This window comes from Brienomyrus brachyistius, chromosome 24, assembly GCF_023856365.1.
Source record: "Brienomyrus brachyistius isolate T26 chromosome 24, BBRACH_0.4, whole genome shotgun sequence".
Taxonomy (NCBI): domain Eukaryota; kingdom Metazoa; phylum Chordata; class Actinopteri; order Osteoglossiformes; family Mormyridae; genus Brienomyrus; species Brienomyrus brachyistius.
The window spans coordinates 8,422,340-8,443,220 of NC_064556.1; the positions used below are offsets into that span (position 1 = coordinate 8,422,340).

At 50.0% G+C, this 20,881-nt stretch overlaps 1 protein-coding gene across 1 annotated transcript in view; it reads left to right on the top strand.

Annotated features, from left to right (window-relative positions):
* Positions 1–3,991: 3,991 nt before the first annotated feature.
* The window catches only part of LOC125720140 (connector enhancer of kinase suppressor of ras 2-like), a 35,122-nt gene continuing 18,232 nt past the window's right edge, over positions 3,992–20,881 (top strand). Inside the window, exons 1-3 of the mRNA XM_048995275.1 lie at positions 3,992–4,714; positions 18,242–18,405; positions 19,276–19,478. Of these exons, the coding sequence (XP_048851232.1) occupies positions 4,651–4,714; positions 18,242–18,405; positions 19,276–19,478 (431 nt within the window). The 5' untranslated portion in view covers positions 3,992–4,650. The remainder of the gene's footprint in view (positions 4,715–18,241; positions 18,406–19,275; positions 19,479–20,881) is intronic.

Here is a 20,881-nt window from a genome sequence, read left to right on the forward strand (position 1 = left end):
GTAGGACTGTCATTCCGTCCAGGGTGTCCCCTACCTGATGCCCTATGTAGGACTGTCATTCCGTCCAGGGTGTCCCCTACCTGATGCCCTATGTAGGACTGTCATTCCGTCCAGGGTGTTCCCTACCTGATGCCCTATGTAGGACTGTCATTCCGTCCAGGGTGTCCCCTACCTGATGCCCTATGTAGGACTGTCATTCCGTCCAGGGTGTCCCCTACCTGATGCCCTATGTAGGACTGTCATTCCGTCCAGGGTGTCCCCTACCTGATGCCCTATGTAGGACTGTCATTCCGTCCACGGTGTTCCGTACCTGGTGCCCTATGTAGGACTGTCATTCCGTCCAGGGTGTCCCCTACCTGATGCCCTATGTAGGACTGTCATTCCGTCCAGGGTGTCCCCTACCTGATGCCCTATGTAGGACTGGCATTCCGTCCAGGGTGTTCCGTACCTGGTGCCCTATGTAGGACTGTCATTCTGTCCAGGGTGTCCCCTACCTGGTGCCCTATGTAGGACTGGCATTCCGTCCACGGTGTCCCCTACCTGGTGCCCTATGTAGGACTGGCATTCCGTCCAGGGTGTCCCCTACCTGATGCCCTATGTAGGACTGTCATTCCGTCCAGGGTGTCCCCTACCTGGTGCCCTATGTAGGACTGGCATTCCGTCCAGGGTGTCCCCTACCTGGTGCCCTATGTAGGACTGGCATTCCATCCACGGTGTCCCCTACCTGATGCCCTATGTAGGACTGGCATTCCGTCCAGGGTGTCCCCTACCTGGTGCCCTTTGTAGGACTGGCATTCCGTCGAGGGTCCCCCCTACCTGATGCCCTGTATAGGACTTGCATTCCATCGATGGTGTCCCCTACCTGGTGCCCTATGTAGGACTGGCATTCCGTCCAGGGTGTCCCCTACCTGGTGCCCTATGAAGGACTGGCATTCCATCGAGGGTGTCCCCTACCTGGTGCCCTATGAAGGACTGGCATTCCGTCCAGGGAGCCCCCTGTCTGGTGCCCTATGTAGGACTGGCATTCCGTCCAGGGTGTCCCCTACCTGGTGCCACATGAAGGACTGGCATTCCATTGAGGGTGTCCCCTACCTGGTGCCCTATGAAGGACCAGCATCCCATTCAGGGCACCCCCTGTTGGGTGCCCTATAAAGGACCAGCGTCTCATCCAGAGTGCTGACACTGCGAGTCCGTGTTCAGGCACCGTATGTGTGCTCTGACCATACTGCATTCTTACCTTACATACTGGCCAATCACTTTGCTCAGGAACCTGTTACCATGCTGCTGTTACCATGGCAGCCGTCTGAGGCATAAAGGCTCCATTGTTATTAACTTTGGTTGACTATATGGATGCACCTGAAACATCATGATTCATATGTCTTCATTCAGGCCATCGATTGATCCTCACACACCGAGATCAGAAAGCATGTGGAGTCGAGCATAACTGTCCAATGGTAATAGGGGAAGCTAAATCAGTATCATCCCCCAGCCATCAGGAAAGGAGGTGGACAGTGAATCTGGATCATTTAAACACTGCTGGACTTCACAATGCGGCGGTAAGGAGCTGATGTGGATCGGGTCCAGGGAACCAGGTTTATTATGCAGGCAAAACTGTAGTCAGACAGTCCAGGTCAGAGACAGAGACAGCAATCAGAGATCAAATCAGCAGAAAAGGCACAGAATGGCTGGCAGGCGATGTGCAACGGTCAGTCAGAAGCAAGGCAAAAACACATAATCTTGGGGCAAAAATTAAATCAGAAAACCAGAACGGAGAGGGAAGATGTCAAATTCGGCAACTGTACCACATGCACTAAAAACAGCAGAGCAATCAGGAAACCATGATTGCAGCTGGGAAGGGGCGTGGCCCGAAATAGAATACCAGTTCTTCCAGCAGCTTCTGGCAGCAGAGGAGGGATTGGTAATTAAGAACCAGCAGAGCAGGTTTTTCAGGTTGGGTGGAGTCCCGACAAGGGGGGGGCTTCCCTGGGGGGTGTGGTTAACAAGACACGAAGTGCCAGAATGACGTCGACGGGGCTCCTCTAGGCTGCTCCGTCACAGCAGGCTGATCTTACTGCCGCTAACTGCATCTGATTTTCCATCTTGCTGACCAGTCAGCTCACTAACCTGACTGAGGTTACAATCCAGCCTTTCTCTCATTCTCACATCATGAGAGCAGCTGAAGAGCAGCTTGTCTGCTATGAGTGAGCCACGGCAAAGAATTGCAGCCTAGCTCTGACTCTGGGCTACTCTGACTCTGGGCTACTCTGACTCTGGGCTACTCTGACTCTGGACACACACGCACACACAGTCCACATATTCATATCTTTATGGAAACTCTCCAGCCATTTCTATGGGCCTAACCCTTTTTATAAAACTGAGGTTATTCTTGTGGGGACCAACAAATGTGGTATAATGGTAAACGGTACAGGATTTTATCATGTTGTAGGAAAATCTAGTCCTCACAATGTACTAATTACAAATACAGAAAGAAAGAGAGAGAGAAAGAGAGGGGGGGGGCATCAATATCTTTGTGGGGACTCTCCATTCATCTCTACTTCATTTCAGCCATAATTTCTGCCAGATTTTATAAGGTTGAAGTTTATATTGTGGGGACCTGTAAAATGTCACAAAGCTAAAAAGCAACAGATTTTACCACAGCTAGCTATACATGCAGTCACACACAGACACACACACACAGGTGAGATAGCTCTGACTCTGAGTTGGCTACACACACACACACACACACACACGCACACACACACACACACACACACACACACACACACACACACACAGGTGGGCGTTAAACTGCTCATGTCCTGTGCTGCAAGAAGCTTTCTCACAGCCAGTGCGATTATGTAACGGCCCCCCTCCCTCCCTTTTCCACACCTGCTTTAGCGTCTGGCGCTGGTGCGCGTCCTGTGGGGGTGAGAACAGCACACGTCTTTCCTACCCCGCAATCGGCGTGCTCCCTGCAAGCCAGACTGTTCAAATTCCAATCATATTTCATGATACACAGCAAAGATAGAACATGTTCGTTAGTCCTGCTGTTTCTAGTGGCCACTTCCCCGTCGATCGAGATTCTCTCAGCAAAAAATCGCGGCCTTCTAATCACCCAAGTATACTAAGCAGCTAAATGAACTCCTGTTTGATTGTCGTTCGAAATGCTGATGTGTAGTGAATGTCATTGTCGCCATGGCTGCTGTCTTTCGGAGTTCCTTTGTGTTTGCTATCTTACATCTATTTCCAGTATAAGTAGCATCAGTGTTTCTCTGCCTTGCCTGAAATTGGTGTCCCCAAACCTGGCCAACAAGTGAAACACTAAAGCTCTCCGTTATCCGCTCCACTCACTCAAAACACAAATAACGGATTCTACTATCTATTCATTTTTTTCAAGCCATTTATCTGACGTGTCGCCTCCTTTCTACCTGCACAGTAAATCACTCTCAGCCCGTCTTTCACCAAGAAACGCGTAACAATCAGCGCTTCGGAAACACTCCTTCCGAAAGGGAACCGTCTCGGGCTACCGGCATAACTAATTCAACCCACCAATAATTAGTCGATTTATTTTGTACTACACTGGGTTTTACCCTCGCTTGCTTAAGTGCCAAATGACTTATTTCCTCCATGTATTCTATGAAAATGAGAATGTAATGTTACCCTCGTGTCAGACTTTTAAACACACCACCCTTAACCTGTTGGGTTAATGTGCTCTATTGATTTCACTTTCAGTTCGTGATCCATTTGTTTTGGTCAAGAAACACGATTTTCTACAATTACTACAATGACATGCCGACACATACTCAGCAGGGACGCACTCATTCGTGTCCGTATTGTCGGAAATAAACTAATGTTTCCTTCGCTCGGGAGACTTTAATGCTTGTTTAGCCCGTGTGATGCCCCCTGTGTCGGTTCGGTGGGAGACCTCTCCGGATCAGTGGTACCGCAGCCTTCCCGGTCCGGTGAGAAAGCCCGAGACACAAAGGAGGAGAAAGAGGCGCACAGAACAAAGCATTTCTTGCGCATCATTATCGCCGCTGTCTCTGTCGCAGCTGGTATTGTAATACATCAGCACCCCGCAGCACATATACGTCCAGCAGCGTTAGATTTCAGACGCAGATTATTAAACGCACATTATTTCTCGACCGTGTCATTGCGTGGGTGGGTAAAGTCTCGCTGTTTACCAACACCGAGCGCCTCTCTCAGCTGACAGTGCCGATAGGCGGCGTCCTTCTGCCGGAGGAGACGCCGGGAGCGGAGCGGAGGCAGCCTGTCTGCAAGCAGGGAAAGGGGACAAACGATGCCAGGAGAACGTGCTCCAGAATCTGGGCTCGGTCCAATTCGCCCCCGAAGGACGGTGTGAAAGGGCTGCGATGCGCACGGCAGAAAAGCGGAGGGTGGAAAGCAGTCTTGAATGAGGAATAAAGGAGCCACCCAGGCGGACATAACTGCCCAGTCCGAGGGAATGAGGCGAATTCCAGCGGAGAACCGCTAGAGAAGACGGGCAAAGCTGCTCCGCCATCTGCATGCGAAGCGGGTCCCACGGAGCGCCGGGGAGGACGAGCCGCAGCCGCAGCCGAAGAAGCGGCGCTCCTGGGACAGCCGTGCATTTCCCACGCTGCGCAACGAGGACAGAGCGCAAAGGTCCTCATGGCACTCGTGATGGAGCCGGTCAGCAAATGGAGCCCGAGTCAAGTGGTGGACTGGATGAAAGGTAGGTGGAGCAGCTTTGTCTGGGATCTGAACCATTAGAGGTGATCGGCGTGTGTTTGTATGGGATCTGAACCATGAGATGTGATCGGCGTATGATTTTATGGGATCTGAACCACGAGAGCTGATCGGAGTGTGTCTGTATGGGATCTGAACCATGAGAGTTGATCGGCGCCTGTTTGTATGGGATCTGAACCACGAGAGTTGATCGGCGTGTGTTTGTATGGGATTAGAATAAGAGTGATTGGTATGTGTTTGTATGGTATATGAATAATGAGAGGTGATCGCCGTGTGTTTGTATGGGATCTGAACTATGAGAGGCGATCAACGTGTTTGTATGGGATCTGAACCATGAGAGGTGATCGGCGTGTTTGTATGGGATCTGAACCATGAGAGGTGACCGGCGTGTGTTTATATGGGATCTGAACCATGTGATGTGATCGATGTCTTTGTTCCCCGGGCAGCGGACGTCTCCGAACCTGGTTTAAACAGGTGTTTGTGCTCAACGACAAAAACAAAAACCACGTGAGGAAACGCGCTTGACAGAAAATATACCGCCGCAGTGTGCGCTGAAAGACAAAGTCATGCTGAAAAGTACCTTTTAAACATGCTTCCGTATTTCAAGCTAATCCGTGCGGACGCGCTTTGCATATCGATGCACTTAGATAGGCTTACTTATCATTTACAGCATTTATTTAAATAGCGGACGCACCCGCGGTCCGTTTCACCACCCGACCGAGTGGATAGCCCCCCCACCCATCCACAGACACACACACACACACACACACACACACACATAGAGCCATTGCAGGGGTGATGTGTGGAGGAAGTGTTAGGGAGAGAAGGTAGAGAGGTTATAATAGCCGACACCAGTGTACGGCGTATCTGTATACGCTGTACACTGCAAAATGCTAACGGAAACACAAGGTTGCGCCTCACAATTTTTCTATTGATTAAAGACAAGAGTCTGATTTTTTTGTAACCAGCACTCACAAATTAACGGGAGTCGAGGAGGTTGGACCCGGATGACAGATTCTCTGGAACGTGCAAAGTGCGGCCTCTCATTGCTAACAGCTGACCTGGTGACGTTATTTAAAGAACGCGTCCCTGCAGGTGGCGCTCTGTCCCAGTCAGCTGGCATCCTATGCGGGGTCCCCAGAAAGCAGCCCCTAAATGTCAAGTGATTTTCCTCTTGGCCAGTTTTTTGTCTGTTTCTGAATCGCCTCGCTTTGGAGGTCGGGTGCTGCCAGTGACAGTGAGCTGGCAGTGAGTGGGAAGCCCAGTGTTATTTCTGCATTATTTCTGTGATATTCCTGCTCATTTCTGTATGTGGGTGCGTGTGTGTGCTGGCTTCTTCTTCCGCTCTCTGTAGTGAGGAGGATTAATGTGCCTCTCACTGTGCTGGGACATGTGCCACTGAAGACCTGCCCGCAGCTCAGACACCTCGGGCCAAACTGTACCAAGATACTAACTCAGACGTGTCTCTCACTCGTATGTGCTGCTGTAGTCCCAGAAGGTTCTGAAGTTCCTCAGCACTACCGCAAGCATCGCCCGACCACGTTTGCAGCTGTCAGTGTGTATATTAAGATGCCGTTCCGCACTTTTCACGGTTTAATGCTGGCCAGCGAGTCCACAGCAGGGTGGTCCATTTCCCTCGGAGTGGGCAGTTCAATGAATAGAAACGTCCTGGATGCCTTAAGTGTACCCAGAAAACATTGCCCAAATCTGGGATGTTATGATGCTGTGTTTGGGTACACCATCTTATGGGGTGGGAGCACCCCCCCCCCCGAGTGAGACCAGGGGTCCTTGAATACAGGCTGATGGAGTGACTGTGAAAAGCCAGCTACGAAAGACCTTGTGGAAGTTACACGCATTTAACAGACAGCACAGTCCAACACAAAACACCCCCACAGTTTAAGCAGCTGACTCATATCGAATCCTACAGTCCAATCACGACCATCTGGGCCGCAGGGACGGTGCTGTCCGGTGGTTGCCGTGGTAACTGAGCCCCATGTAGGTTAGCTATAGTAGATGGTGGCCTGTATGTGTGTGATAGAGGGGTAGCGAACAAACGATAAAGCAGACCTGCGTAAACATACCTGTGTAACGAGAGGATATTACACCGACGATAACCGTTCTGTGTGTGTTTGCAGTTTGTGATGTTGGTGCTGTGTAGTGTCCCTTCGTGTCTGTGGTGTGTAGTGTTTTGCTGCTTGGTCTGATTGATGAGTCTTTGTGTCAGTTCCTCTTTACAAGATCTGATCCTCATTCACATCGGCTTCGTAGGTTTGCGTCCCACGTATCAGCACTGCGTTTCTCTGGTTAATGTGGAGATGCGTGTGAGAGAGACGTAGAGGGTAAGAGAAAAGGATTTAGTTAACGTTGGCCTCATATTCCCAGTGCTGCCATTTTTTTGGGTGGGCTTACTGTGTTCCCAATGCTGCCATTTTAGGGTGGGGGGTGGGGGGGGGGGATTGCTAAACGTGTTCCCAATGCTGGCACGTCGAGTGGGGGGGGGGGTACTCATTGTGTTCCCAATGCTGCCACTTTGGAGGGGGGCTCATTGTAATTCCCAAGCTGCCTCAGGTCGGGCTGGGGGCCACGGACCTTTGTGAAGAGGCAGTTGCTTCACTGCAGCTGGGCCTGCATGATGGTGCCTGCGTAGGTGTCTGCTGCGATTCGTCATCACTGCGCTCTGCTCTGGGACATCACTCCTGCGCTTACAGCAGGCGCTAAACGCAGTCCCTCTGCGCACTGCACACCTTCCACATGAGCCTGCACCGTGTGAGATGTTAATGTTGGTGTCACATGTTACACATACGCAGTTGCCACATCTGAAATCGTGATATTCACCTGGGTTAAGACAATAAGTTGCTGTAAAACAAAACTTAGCAAACACTGCAATTTAAATGATACATTCCATTTTAACATTATATGATAGATTTTCGCAAAAACTTTGTGTACAGTTTACCGCTTCTACTTCTGCATGCACATAATTCTGTCATTGCTGTCAGACTCAGTACTAGTCATTATGGCGTGTTCGTGAGAAATTTAGCAAAATCAGTGAGGAGGAGAAAATCGAACAAGATCTGGTCACAAAAAGACATGTCTTCCGTTGTATGGGCATGTTTTGGATTTCACAGAGATGATATTGAGCAAAAGCAAGTGATGTGTCGGCACTGCGTTGTGTCTGTCGGCACTGCGTTGTGTCTGTCGGCACTGCGTTGTGTCTTTTGGCACTGCTTGCGGCCACACTACCAACTTATTTGGCAGACTCTGTTGGTAGATAATAACAGGTTCTATTTGGCTATAATTTATTTTTGGTTAACTTTCTACTCTTTTTTTGTTTTATAAATATTGAAATAGTTATCAGAAAGTTTTCAAATATCCTAATATGAACTTTTTCCGATATTGTTCACTTCCAATATCGCTCTTCTTCAATATGCATTTCAGCAGTCCCCCAGTGTGTGTGGAGTTAAGTCATACCCACCAAGTGCGTGCAAAGGGGGTGAAGCCACACCCCTCAGTGTGTGCCAAGGAAGCCATACCCCTTGTGTGTGCTGAGCAAAGCCACACTCCCTCAGTGTGTGCCGAGTAAAGCCATGCCGCTTGTGTGTGTTGAGTGAAGCCACACCCCTAATGTGTGCTGAGTGAAGCCACGCCCTCCAGTGTGTGGGAAGTGAAGCCACGCCCCTTGTGTGTGCTGAGTGAAGCCACACCCCTAATGTGTGCTGAGTGAAGCCACGCCCTCCAGTGTGTGGGAAGTGAAGCCACGCCCCTTGTGTGTGTGCTGAGCGAAGCCACACCCCTAATGTTTGCTGAGTGAAGCCACGCCCTCCAGTGTGTGGGAAGTGAAGCCACGCCCCTTGTATGTGTGCTGAGCGAAGCCACACCCCTAATGTGTGCTGAGTCAAGCCATGCCCCTTTGTGTGTGTGCTGAGTGAAGCCACGCCCCCCAGTTTGTACCGAGTGAAACCATGCCCCTTGTGTGTGCTGAGTGAAGCCACGCCCACCCAGTGTGTACCGAGTGAAGCCATGCCCCTTGTGTGTGCTGAGTTAAGCCACATCCCCCATTGTGTGCTTTGTGAAGCCATACACCCACAGTGTGAGATGAGTGAATCCATGCCCCTTGCATGTGTTGAGTGACGCCACACCCCCCCATTGTGAGCTGAGAGAAGCCGTGCCCCTCAGTGTGTGGTGAGTGACATCGGACTGATGTCATAGTTGCAGGGGAGGTTCTGGGTTTAAAGTAAGCGCGGGGAGCTTTGCTCTTTGAATGAGCTGCACTCAGCCATTCCCACAGTGCTCCAGGGCCTGATCGCTCAGCCACCACATGCACTTGAAATGGCAACCTGCGTGTGAGTGTGTGTGGCTGTTACACTCCTGAGCCTGCGATCAATCTTAGTCTTCCCATAATTCCCTGCTTCTGTGGAATTCTGACCTAAAAAGTGCTATGCAGTCTGAATTCCAGGGATGGGCAACTCTGGGCAACCATGGGTGTACAAGGCATGTGTCCCCTCGCACTCTACCCTGTTGCAGTGCCTGTGACAGCTGTCCCAACAGTTGGTGTCCACTGAGTCTGTCTGTCCCAAACATTCTGAGAGCATTCTCCAGCATTTGGGGTGCAGAGGGACAGATTACCTTGCCACAGTCATGTTGTGACTGCTTTGTGACAGTGGAATGTGACCATGTTGTGAGCGTGACTTACCTGGAACACTGCGTGTTATACTTGGTGATTCTTAAGGGAATCTGTAATTTACCCACGATTCATCTGTTATCCTCTCTGGATCATGCCATGACTAAAGCTTGCTGTGTGTCCAACTGTGGTCCATCCTAGGGGGTACCAGTTCTCTCCTCTGAGAGAGAGCGAGAGAGAGAGAGAGACAGAAACTGGGTTGAGAAGCAGAGAGAAGCAGGGAGTGGAGCTAGGTTGAGAGGCAGGGAGTGGAGCTAGGTTGAGAGGCAGGGAGAGGAGCTGGGCTGAAAGGCAGGGAAATGCAGAGGGAGGAGCTATGCTGAGATGGAGGGAGAGGCAGGGAGAGGAGCTGGGCTGAGAAGCAGGGAAAGGAGCCGGGCTGAGAGGCAGGGAAAGGAGCCGGGCTGAGAGGCAGGGAAATGCAGAGGGAGGAGCTATGCTGAGACGGAGGGAGAGGCGGGGAGAGGAGCTGGGCTGAGAGGCAGGGAAAGGAGCCGAGCTGAGAGGCAGGGAAAGGAGCCGGGCTGAGAGGCAGGGAAATGCAGAGGGAGGAGCTATGCTGAGACGGAGGGAGAGGCAGGGAGAGGAGCTGGGCTGAGAGGCAGGGAAATGCAGAGGGAGGAGCTATGCTGAGATGGAGGGAGAGGCAGGGAGAGGAGCTGGGCTGAGAAGCAGGGAAAGGAGCCGGGCTGAGAGGCAGGGAAAGGAGCCGGGCTGAGAGGCAGGGAAATGCAGAGGGAGGAGCTATGCTGAGATGGAGGGAGAGGCGGGGAGAGGAGCTGGGCTGAGAGGCAGGGAAAGGAGCCGGGCTGAGAGGCAGGGAAAGGAGCCGGGCTGAGAGGCAGGGAAAGGCAGAGGGAGGAGCTATGCTGAGACGGAGGGAGAGGCAGGGAGAGGAGCTGGGCTGAGAGGCAGGGAAAGGAGCCGGGCTGAGAGGCAGGGAAAGGCAGAGGGAGGAGCTATGCTGAGACGGAGGGAGAGGCAGGGAGAGGAGCTGGGCTGAGAGGCAGGGAAATGCAGAGGGAGGAGCTATGCTGAGACGGAGGGAGAGGCAGGGAGAGGAGCTGGGCTGAGAGGCAGGGAAAGGAGCCGGGCTGAGAGGCAGGGAAATGCAGAGGGAGGAGCTATGCTGAGACAGAGGGAGAGGCAGGGAGAGGAGTTGGGCTGTGAGGCAGGGTAAGGAACTGGGCTGAGAGGCAGGGAGAGGAGCTGAGCTGAGAGGCAGGTAGAGGAGCTGGGCTGAGAGGCAGGGAGAGGAGCTGGGCAGACAGGCCCTGTACAAAGTATGTGTTCTTTTGGCATTTCTTCTTGTGGCACTGCAGATGTTCATGTGGTATTTCATGTGTACCTTTGGGGTTCGTGTGATATTTTGGGACATTTTTCGCAGCATGTTTGTGGTATTTTTCTGGTATTCCTGTGACAACATTATGTTATTTCTGTGGTATTACTTGCTTTTCCTGTAGTATGTTACATGGAAGTTCAGCAGTATTTCTTTGGTAGGTCTGTGGTATTCCTGTGATAGTCCTGTGATTTTATTGCTTTTTCTTTAATAGCCCTGTGGTATTTTCTAGGGATACAGGAGAGATTTTTCAAGTGGGCGGGACCAAACAGTGAGCAAAAAGTCTCAAATCTTAAGCTTATCCAGCCATGCTTGATGAGGAATGTGGCATGATTTAATATACTAAACATTTTGATTGACACTTGCAGACATACATAGAATGCTACAGTGCTGTCTGGTATGGAATTGTCAATCACCCAGAAATGGCCTTTTAGACAATAGCATAAACAACAGATTTCTTGCAATTTGCTGCAAGCTTAAATGCCCCAGCATACTGTAATGTTACATATTATGTGAGGGCACATTCATAGATTTATACCTTTTTCTAACAGACATAATAAAACGTTAGGTCCAACTTGGATGAAGTTGTTTTCTCGGATGCAGTAATATAAATTAGCCTGTCAGAGATATAGGGAAATTAGTTGACAAATGCATCCAACATAGGCTTGGTATAAATTTATCCTGTATAGAATTTACATCTACTTACATTGCTTGCTATTTGAAAGAATGGCTTGGGTTCCGGTGACCAAAACTGCAATTTAAGGCAATTCCAGGCTTGGGGAATAAGAGAATACAAGTAACTGCATTACAGTTACTTGTGAGAGAAAGAAACATAATCAGATTACAGTTACATTTGTAATAAATCAGGATTACATCTATATTACATTATAATAAATATGAAAACAAAGAGTGGTTTTCTGATGTTTATAAAGAAGGCGAAGATGATGTTGTGGTTTTTTTTGCACAAACAGCACCTCTCATGAGATGTGTGGATGTACCTATAGTTATCAATCCCTCCTACATGCTGCGTAAGTCCCTCCTACTTTTGGCATAAGTCCCTCCAACTTTTGGCATAAGTCCCTCCTACTAGTGGCATAAGCTTCTCCTACCTGTGCCGTAAGTCCCTCTTATCTGTGGTACAAGTCCCTTCTGCTTGTGGCATAAATCCCTCCTACTTTGGTATAAACCTCTCCTACCTGTGCCATAAGTTACAGGGAGAGGCAGGGAATGGAGCCGGGCTGAGAGGCAGGGAAATGCAGAGGGAGGAGCTATGCTGAGACGGAGGGAGAGGCAGGGAGAGGAGCTGGGCTGAGAGGCAGGGAAAGGAGCTGGGCTGGGAGTCAGGGAAAGGAGCCGGGCTGAGAGGCAGGGAAATGCAGAGGGAGGAGCTATGCTGAGACGGAGGGAGAGGCAGGGAGAGGAGCTGGGCTGAGAGGCAGGGAAATGCAGAGGGAGGAGCTATGCTTAGATGGAGGGAGAGGCAGGGAGAGGAGCTGGGCTGAGAGACAGGGAGAGGAGCTGAGCTGAGAGGCAGGGAGGGGAGCTGGGCTAAGATGTAAGGAGAGGCAGGGTGGGGAGCTGGGCTGAGATGTAAGGAGAGGCAGGGTGGGGAGCTGGGCTGAGATGTAAGGAGAGGCAGGGAGGGGAGCTGGGCTGAGAGGCAGCGAGAGGCAGGGAGGGGAGCTGAGCTAAGATGTAAGGGGAGGCAGGGAGGGGAGCTGGGCTAAGATGTAAGGGGAGGAAGGGAGAGGAGCTGGGCTGAGATGTAAGGAGAGGCAGGGGGGGGAGCTGGTCTGAGATGTAAGGAGAGGCAGGGAGGGGAGCTGGGCTGAGATGTAAGGAGAGGCAGGGAGGGGAGCTGGGCTGAGATATAAGGAAAGGCAGGGAGGGGAGCTGGGCTGAGATGTAAGAAGAGGCAGGGAGGGGAGCTGGGCTGAGATGTAAGGAGAGGCAGGGATGGGAGCTGGGCCGAGATATAAGGAGAGGCAGGGAGGGGAGCTGGGCTGATATGTAAGGAAAGGCAGAGAGGGGAGCTGGGCTGAGATGTAAGGAGAGGCAGGGAGGGGAGCTGGGCTGAGATGTAAGGTGAGGCAGGGAGGGGAGCTGGTCTGAGATGTAAGGAGAGGCAGGGAGGGGACCTGGGCTGAGATGTAAAGAGAGGCAGGGAGGGGAGCTGGGCTGATATGTAAGGAGAGGCAGGGAGAGGAGCTGGGCTGAGATGTAAGGAGAGGCAAGGAGAGGAGCTGGTCTGAGATGTAAGGAGAGGCAGGGAGGGGAGCTGGGCTGAGATATAAGGAGAGGCAAGGAGGGGAGCTGGGCTGAGATGTAAGGAGAGGCAGGGAGGGGAGCTGGGCTGAGATGTAAGGAGAGGCAGGGAGAGGAGCTGGTCTGAGATGATTGGAGAGCCAGGGAGGGGAGCTGGGCTGAGATGTAAGGTGAGGCAGGGAGGGGAGCTGGTCTGAGATGTAAGGAGAGGCAGGGAGGGGACCTGGGCTGAGATGTAAAGAGAGGCAGGGAGGGGAGCTGGGCTGATATGTAAGGAGAGGCAGGGAGAGGAGCTGGGCTGAGATGTAAGGAGAGGCAAGGAGAGGAGCTGGTCTGAGACGTAAGGAGAGGCAGGGAGGGGAGCTGGGCTGAGATATAAGGAGAGGCAAGGAGGGGAGCTGGGCTGAGATGTAAGGAGAGGCAGGGAGGGGAGCTGGGCTGAGATGTAAGGAGAGGCAGGGAGAGGAGCTGGTCTGAGATGTAAGGAGAGGCAGGGTGGGGAGCTGGGCTTAGATGTAAGGAGAGGCAGGGAGGGGAGCTGGGCTGAGAGGCAGCGAGAGGCAGGGAGGGGAGCTGAGCTAAGATGTAAGGGGAGGCAGGGAGGGGAGCTGGGCTAAGATGTAAGGGGAGGCAGGGAGAGGAGCTGGGCTGAGATGTAAGGAGAGGCAGGGGGGGGAGCTGGGCTGAGATGTAAGGAGAAGCAGGGAGGGGAGCTGGGCTGAGATATAAGGAGAGGCAGGGAGGGGAGCTGGGCTGAGATGTAAGAAGAGGCAGGGAGGGGAGCTGGGCTGAGATGTAAGGTGAGGCAGGGAGGGGAGCTGGTCTGAGATGTAAGGAGAGGCAGGGAGGGGACCTGGGCTGAGATGTAAAGAGAGGCAGGGAGGGGAGCTGGGCTGATATGTAAGGAGAGGCAGGGAGAGGAGCTGGGCTGAGATGTAAGGAGAGGCAGGGAGGGGAGCTGGGCTGAGATGTAAGGAGAGGCAGGGAGGGGAGCTGGGCTGAGATGTAAGGAGAGGCAGGGAGGGGAGCTGGGCTGAGATGTAAGGAGAGGCAGGGAGAGGAGCTGGGCTGAGATGTAAGGAGAGGCAGGGAGGGGAGCTGGGCTGAGATGTAAGGAGAGGCAGGGAGAGGAGCTGGTCTGAGATGTAAGGAGAGGCAGGGAGGGGAGCTGGTCTGAGATGTAAGGAGAGGCAGGGAGGGGAGCTGGGCTGAGAGGCAGTTACATCTCTCTCTGCCTCTCTCCTTCTCTGGTTCATACTTTGCTGGCTGTATGTGGGTAAATCATGGTGATGATGCCTGTGTTGGTCACCTGTGTTACTGACGCCCATGTTAATGATCAGGTTCTTTAGTCGATTAGTCATATTAAGTGAGGGGCTCCTTGTCCCTGTCTGCGCAGCATTTACAGCTCTAAGCCTTCACCTCCTGCCCTGCGGCTTCCGTCTTCAGCCTTGCAGCAGCTCCTCTCCTTAATCCTCCTGTTTCTGCTGTTTTCTTGCAGAGGGGGCTCCTCCTTTTCTGCATTGTGTTATAAAGAGATTATTCCACAGCCGGGGGGAGTCCTGTAGGCTCTCTGTTTCCAACCCCGTGCAGATTCCACCCCACACTCCCCAGCATGTCCGCTGTGATGGGAGCCCTACTGTACATATTTTACCGTGACCAGGAGTGTGACTGATCCAAAACAACATAAGAACATAAGAACTTTACAAATGAGAGGAGGCCATTCAGCCCATCAAGCTTGTTTGGGGAGAACCTGACTAATAGCTCAGAGTTGTTAAAATCTTATTTAATCTCTGATTTAAAGGAACCCAGGGTTTTAGCTTGTGCTACACTAACAGGAAGACTATTTCATACTCTAACTACATGCTGTGTAAAGAAGTGCTTCCTCAAATCCGTTTTAAAATGTTCTCCACTTATGGCCATGAGTTCTATTATTTAAACTCATATTGAAGTAGGCATTTGGCTGAACGGCATCCAGACCTGTTAGAATCTTATATACCTGGATCATGTCCCCCCTTAGTCTCCTTTGCTCGAGGCTAAACAGATTCAGCTCAGCTAACCTCTCCTCATAAGACATTCCTCTAAGACCAGGAATCATTCTTGTAGCCCTACGTCGCCCAACGACATAATCTGTACGATGGGCGTCGCCGCCATTAATTCTGAGGGGGACGTGTCCCCTTCACATTTCATAATTATCCGTTTGGACCCCCCCGCATTTCACATAAAATATTAGTTTTATGCCAGTGTGTCCCCCCCACATTCAAAATGCTTCTGACGTCCCTGATCGTACTCGGTGTGTCATGCAGTATACCGTGTAATGTACTCAGCGTGTTATATGGTATAGTGCGTAATGTTGTACTCAGAGCGTCGCACAATATAGTGCATAATGTTGTACTCATAGTGTCACACGGTATAGTGTGCAATGTTCTCGGTGTGTAACCCGATATAGCATGTGACGCCGTGTCTGACCTGTGTGTGTCAGAGTCAGAGAGACAGAGGAGGGCAGAGCAGAGCGGAGAGATGTGTGGAGAAGAGGAGAGCGGTGAAAGATGGGAGGAGATCAAGGACGAGGTGTGGCAGAGATGTAGGAGGAGAGAGGGACCGAGGGCGTCCTTTAGCCTTAATGTCTGACACTACGTTCGCAAACTGGGCCAGCATTCTGGAGGTGCGATTACGGCACTGCGCTGCGTAGGTGAGCTCACGGCACTCGTTGTCCGGCCTGCCTCTCGTTTGCCTCCTTCCTCTCTCCTTTACAGCCTCCGAACAGAAATGCGGTGCCTGAGTAAGCGGAAAATAATCCTCTGAAAAAAAAACAATAAGAGAAGGTTTAAGGGCAGTGGTGACACAGAGTGGTATGAGCAGGGGGCAGTTGCTCTGGGGCGCTGCAGACAATGGCCACTGTAACAGGCTTTAGCCTCTGGGGGCTCCTTCTTTTCGTATCTCGGTCTCAGCTCCAACCCAAAATTCTGCTTCTATTTCTGAACCAACGCCACACTAGGTCATAGCGCTGAGTGTGTGTCTTTGAGGGGGTGTGGCTGTGTGTGTGTTCTGGAGAGGCAGGGTCTGTGTGTTCTTTCTTCCCAGTCGGCCATGTCGGACTGTGACTGATGGTATTTGCACAGCTGTGTAAGAGCACTGCGAAAACTGCACCGGACATCCTCACCGTGGCTGAATGACTCAGGAGTCACACGCATACACATGCAGTGTAAGGCTTTGTGTGGGTGCGGCTACAGAACTTTCGCTTAAAATCGAAAGTGAGAAAACACACCGGGACACATCCACAAAGTCAGAAACACACCCACGCACATTTTACATCACATTTTACACTATTCCAGCCAGCACAGGGTGCAAGGCTGGGGTACACCCTTCTATCACAGGACACCTACACATTTATACTAGAGATGCACCGATTTCAATTTTCTTTTCACTTTCTTTTTTCCCAAATGTGAACCTGCCAAATACCCATTTTTCCCAATTACGATTTCTAAGAACTATAATAAACAGCATATACAAAAAAATCCATCCATTTTCCAAACCACTTATCCTACTGGGTCGCGGGGGGTCTGGAGCCTATCCTGGAAGCAATGGGCATGAGGCAGGGAATAACCCAGGATGCGGGGCCAGCCCATTGCAGGGCACACTCACACACCATTCATACACACAGCCAATTTCATAATAAAAATAAAGATGTTAAACTTTACACTTTGTCCCAAACTAAGCTACACTTAAACAAGTCTCAAATATACAGTGCTCTGTGACTGGAAAGAGGTACAAATAGCAATTAACTGAACATGAACTGCTGCCCACCGCACTTTATCTGACACATTTTAGTTTACCAACCAATAGCAGCTGCAGCAGATTTAAATAACAAAACAAGTACCAGTAATTTTCCAGTATGTTTAAATTCACTAGATAACACGACATTGACCCTTTTCCCTTTTTTTACTCATTTTAAAATACAAACTCCATAGGTTATAAACCTCCAAATAAAACTGAAGTGAACTATTCTCTTCCAAATAATAATAGACGTAATGTATTATTATTAATTATTAATATCAACATTACATTTTATGCACATACAATTCTTACATCACTAATAAGTTAGATTAAAATCAAGCTTTTTCATACCTTCATAGTGCACGGACATTATAGCACAGGGGGTTAAAATTTTGCTAAAAAATTCTTACTGTCATAGGAAAAAACCATCGCTAGCTTTGTAATGTTAATGAGTATTCAGTTTCAAGATTATCTAGTATATGTTTAATAATCAATTTAATCAGTTTAAAGTTCACCTCCGATGTTTCACTACGTTTTCGTGGTGGTTCCCCCGCGGTCTACTTCAGCTTTACGTGTATTACACATAGCAAGCTTTGTGTTGTCTTCACAGTGAAGAACTTCCATGCTAATGGCATGTTAGTGTGTGGCTGTGAGTGTGCATGGAAATACATGACACTGACTGGCTGGTCTCTGGCATCTTGTGTATTGACGTTGGAACTCTCTGTATTCTTACTGGTGTCAGTGTACTGATGTCGAATCTCTCTGTACTCTTACGTGGGTTGGTGTACTGATGCGGAGCCTGTCTGTACTCTTACTGGGGTTTGTGTACTGATGCAGGGTCTCTCTGTACTCTTACTTAGTTAGTGTATTGATGCAGGGTCTCACTGTACTCTTACTGAGTTGGTGAACTGATGCAGGGTCTGTCTGTACTCTTACTGAGTTGATGAACTGATGCAGGGTCTGTCTGTACTCTTACTGGGGTTGGTGTACTGATGCAGGGTCTCTCTGTACTCTTACTGAGTTAGTGTACTGATGCAGGGTCTCTCTGTACTCTTACTGAGTTGGTGAACCGATGCAGGGTCTGTCTGTACTCTTACTGGGGTTGGTGTACTGATGCAGGGTTTCTCTGTACTCTTACTGAGTTGATGTACTGATACAGGGTCTCTCTGTACGCTTACTGAGTTGGTTTACTGATACAGGGTCTCTTTGTACTCTTACTGGGGTTTGTGTACTAATGCAGGGTCTCACTGTACTCTTACTGAGTTGGTGAACTGATGCAGGGTCTGTCTGTACTATTACTGAGCTGGTGTACTGATGCAGGGTCTGTCTGTACTCTTACTGAGTTGGTAAACTGATGCAGGTTCTCTCTGTTCTCTTACGGAGTTGATGTACTGATGCAGGGTCTCTCTGTACTCTTACCGGGATTGGCGTATTGATGCAGGGTCTCTCTGTCCTAGGCCTGGATGACTGCCTGCAGCAGTACATTAAGAACTTTGAGCGGGAGCAGGTAGGTGGGGACCAGCTTCTGCGTATCACGCACCAGGAGTTGGAGGACCTGGGCGTGTCACGTATTGGTCATCAGGAGCTCATCTTGGAAGCTGTGGACCTGCTCTGTGCTCTGGTGAGTCAAACTGCTTGTCTGACCCACACAGGATGTGATAGCACTCTGCTCATGACATACCTGAGCTCTGCTGATCTTACTGCCTAGGTCACTGGCTGATCACACTAGCTAATCACACTGGCTGACCACACTGGCTACAAGCCTGAACACTATGTCTATAAGGAATCATTCAAACTGACTAACTGAAATCATTCAGCAGTCTGTGTTAGAGAAGACAAAGATGTTTAAGGTTGCAGAAAAGACTTCCAGGAGGGTACCACGGCAGTGCTGACCCGTGAAAGTGTGAGGGACTTGGTTCTTGGTTTCTTTCACCACTGGTTCCATTGCCTCCTCTTCTGGTCACTTTCCTAACCACTTTGCACCCATGCACAGAGTGATTTTTTTTTTTCATGCTAATCCTGTCAGCTAATTTGGTTCATTCCAGTGGATAAACAAACATTGTAATCTCTTATAATTTGCTGGGTATTCCACACCCTCCCACAGGACCACCACGCATTGGCTGGTTATCGCACCCCCCACAGTACTGTTCATGGGGTCCATTCTCTCCAACACTCAGCTCTGGAGAATAACACGCTGTTAATACAATACAGAGTGCTGTGTATTATATCACACCGTCTTCCCCAAAATGCTGTGTCTCTCTAGTAAACATTCCCTAGGGTTCAGTCTTAATTATTAAAAGGGACTGGAGCAATCAGGTGAAGCTTTGCTGCTGTGTTTGTCCTTCAGGCCTGCAAGCTCTCCCTCTAACAGCCCAGGAGTGCCTTTACATCTGTGATCATTCAGTGTCAACAAGCCTGATAAGTATCTGATGACGTGATGAAAATGTCTTTCAGCTCATGGCGATCTAGATTCTGGATCTGTGTCTTACAGAACTACGGGCTGGAGACGGAGAACCTGAAGACGCTGTCCCACAAGCTGAATGCCTCAGCGAAGAACCTGCAGAACTTCATCACAGGCCGCCGGCGCAGTGGCCACTATGACGGGCGCAGCGCGCGCAAGCTGCCCAACGACTTCCTGACGTCTGTAGTGGACCTCATCGGTGCTGCCAAAAGCTTGCTGGCCTGGCTGGACAGGTAAGGATTGTGAGGAAACGCAAAGTTCCAGCTTTCACAGCAGGTCTGTATACATGGGACGTCGGTGTGACTGCGTCTCCGGCCCCAGCACAGTCACTTTTCCGGACTGTATCTAGGTCACTTTTCTTTCTCACAGACTCAGACTGGAGAGGAAGATTTCAGAAGACAGGTGTCGAAAAGCCACAGACGATCACAAATGCAGCTGATATATTTAAAGGGATGGTGTATACTTTAGCCTGAAGCTGGGGTGTGTGTAGTCTGTGAGGCTGTAGTGCTGATATTTGACAGATAAGGTCAGCTAAAGGTTAAATAGATGGGAGAGTGATACATACTATGTGCACGCAGTGATTTGTGCAGTGAAGTTATGTGTGCGTGCAGGGATGTGTGTGCAGTGACGTTTGTGTGCAATGGTGTGTACATGCAGTAATGTGTGCAGTGTGGTGCTGTGTGCAGTGATGTGAGTATGTACTTATGTGTGCGTGCAGTGATGTGTGCATAGTGATTTGTGCGGCGATGGTGTGTGTGTGTGTGTCTGTGTGTGCAGTGCAGTGATGTGTGCGTGCAATTACATTCATGTAAAATGATGTGCTATGTGTGCTGCTCTGTGTGTAGTGATGTGTGCCACAATGTTCTGCATGCAGTGACATTCGTGTACAGTGATGTGTCAAGTGTGGTGGTGTATGTGTTTGTCTGTGTGTGCATGTGTACAGTGATATATGTCTGTATGTGTGTGTGCGTGTGCAGTTACATGTGCAGTGATGTGTATATGCAGTTATGTGTGCTTTGCAGTGATATGATTGTGCAGCGATGCGTGAGTGCCATGATGTATGCAGTGCAGGGATGTGTGTCATATGGTGATATGTGCTATGCAGTGTCGTGTGGTGATGTGCAGTGCAGTAACATGCAGGTGGCACTAACAAGATTTCACTGATTTTCTTACATAACATTCTTTCCTGTATGGTCTATCGGACCTGATCCAAATCACCTGGCCAAGTTACATGACCACAAGGCCATGATGTATGGATGTGATCTCTGAGTAACTCAGTGATATGAGGTATCTCATTAGCCTGATTGTTGGCCTAATTATGGATCCTCCAGTAACACCTCCCACCTACACACACTCAATGATTCTGGTGATTATTTACTTTAATTGCAACTATTAAGCAGAATGCAGTTAAGAACAAAGCTGGTTCTGTCTGTCATGTTTGTTTATGTTAGATGGGCTTGCAGGATAAAGGAAGACAATTTAAGACAGACAGGAATGTGTCAGACAGACAGTATAGGCTGTTTACTTTCAGTACTGAGCCCTTACATTTTTAAAGCAGGTAATGCTGCAGATTGTACTTGTGCTACTGCACAGTCTCACAAATAAGACATAAGATTAGACATTTTTCAATCTAAGC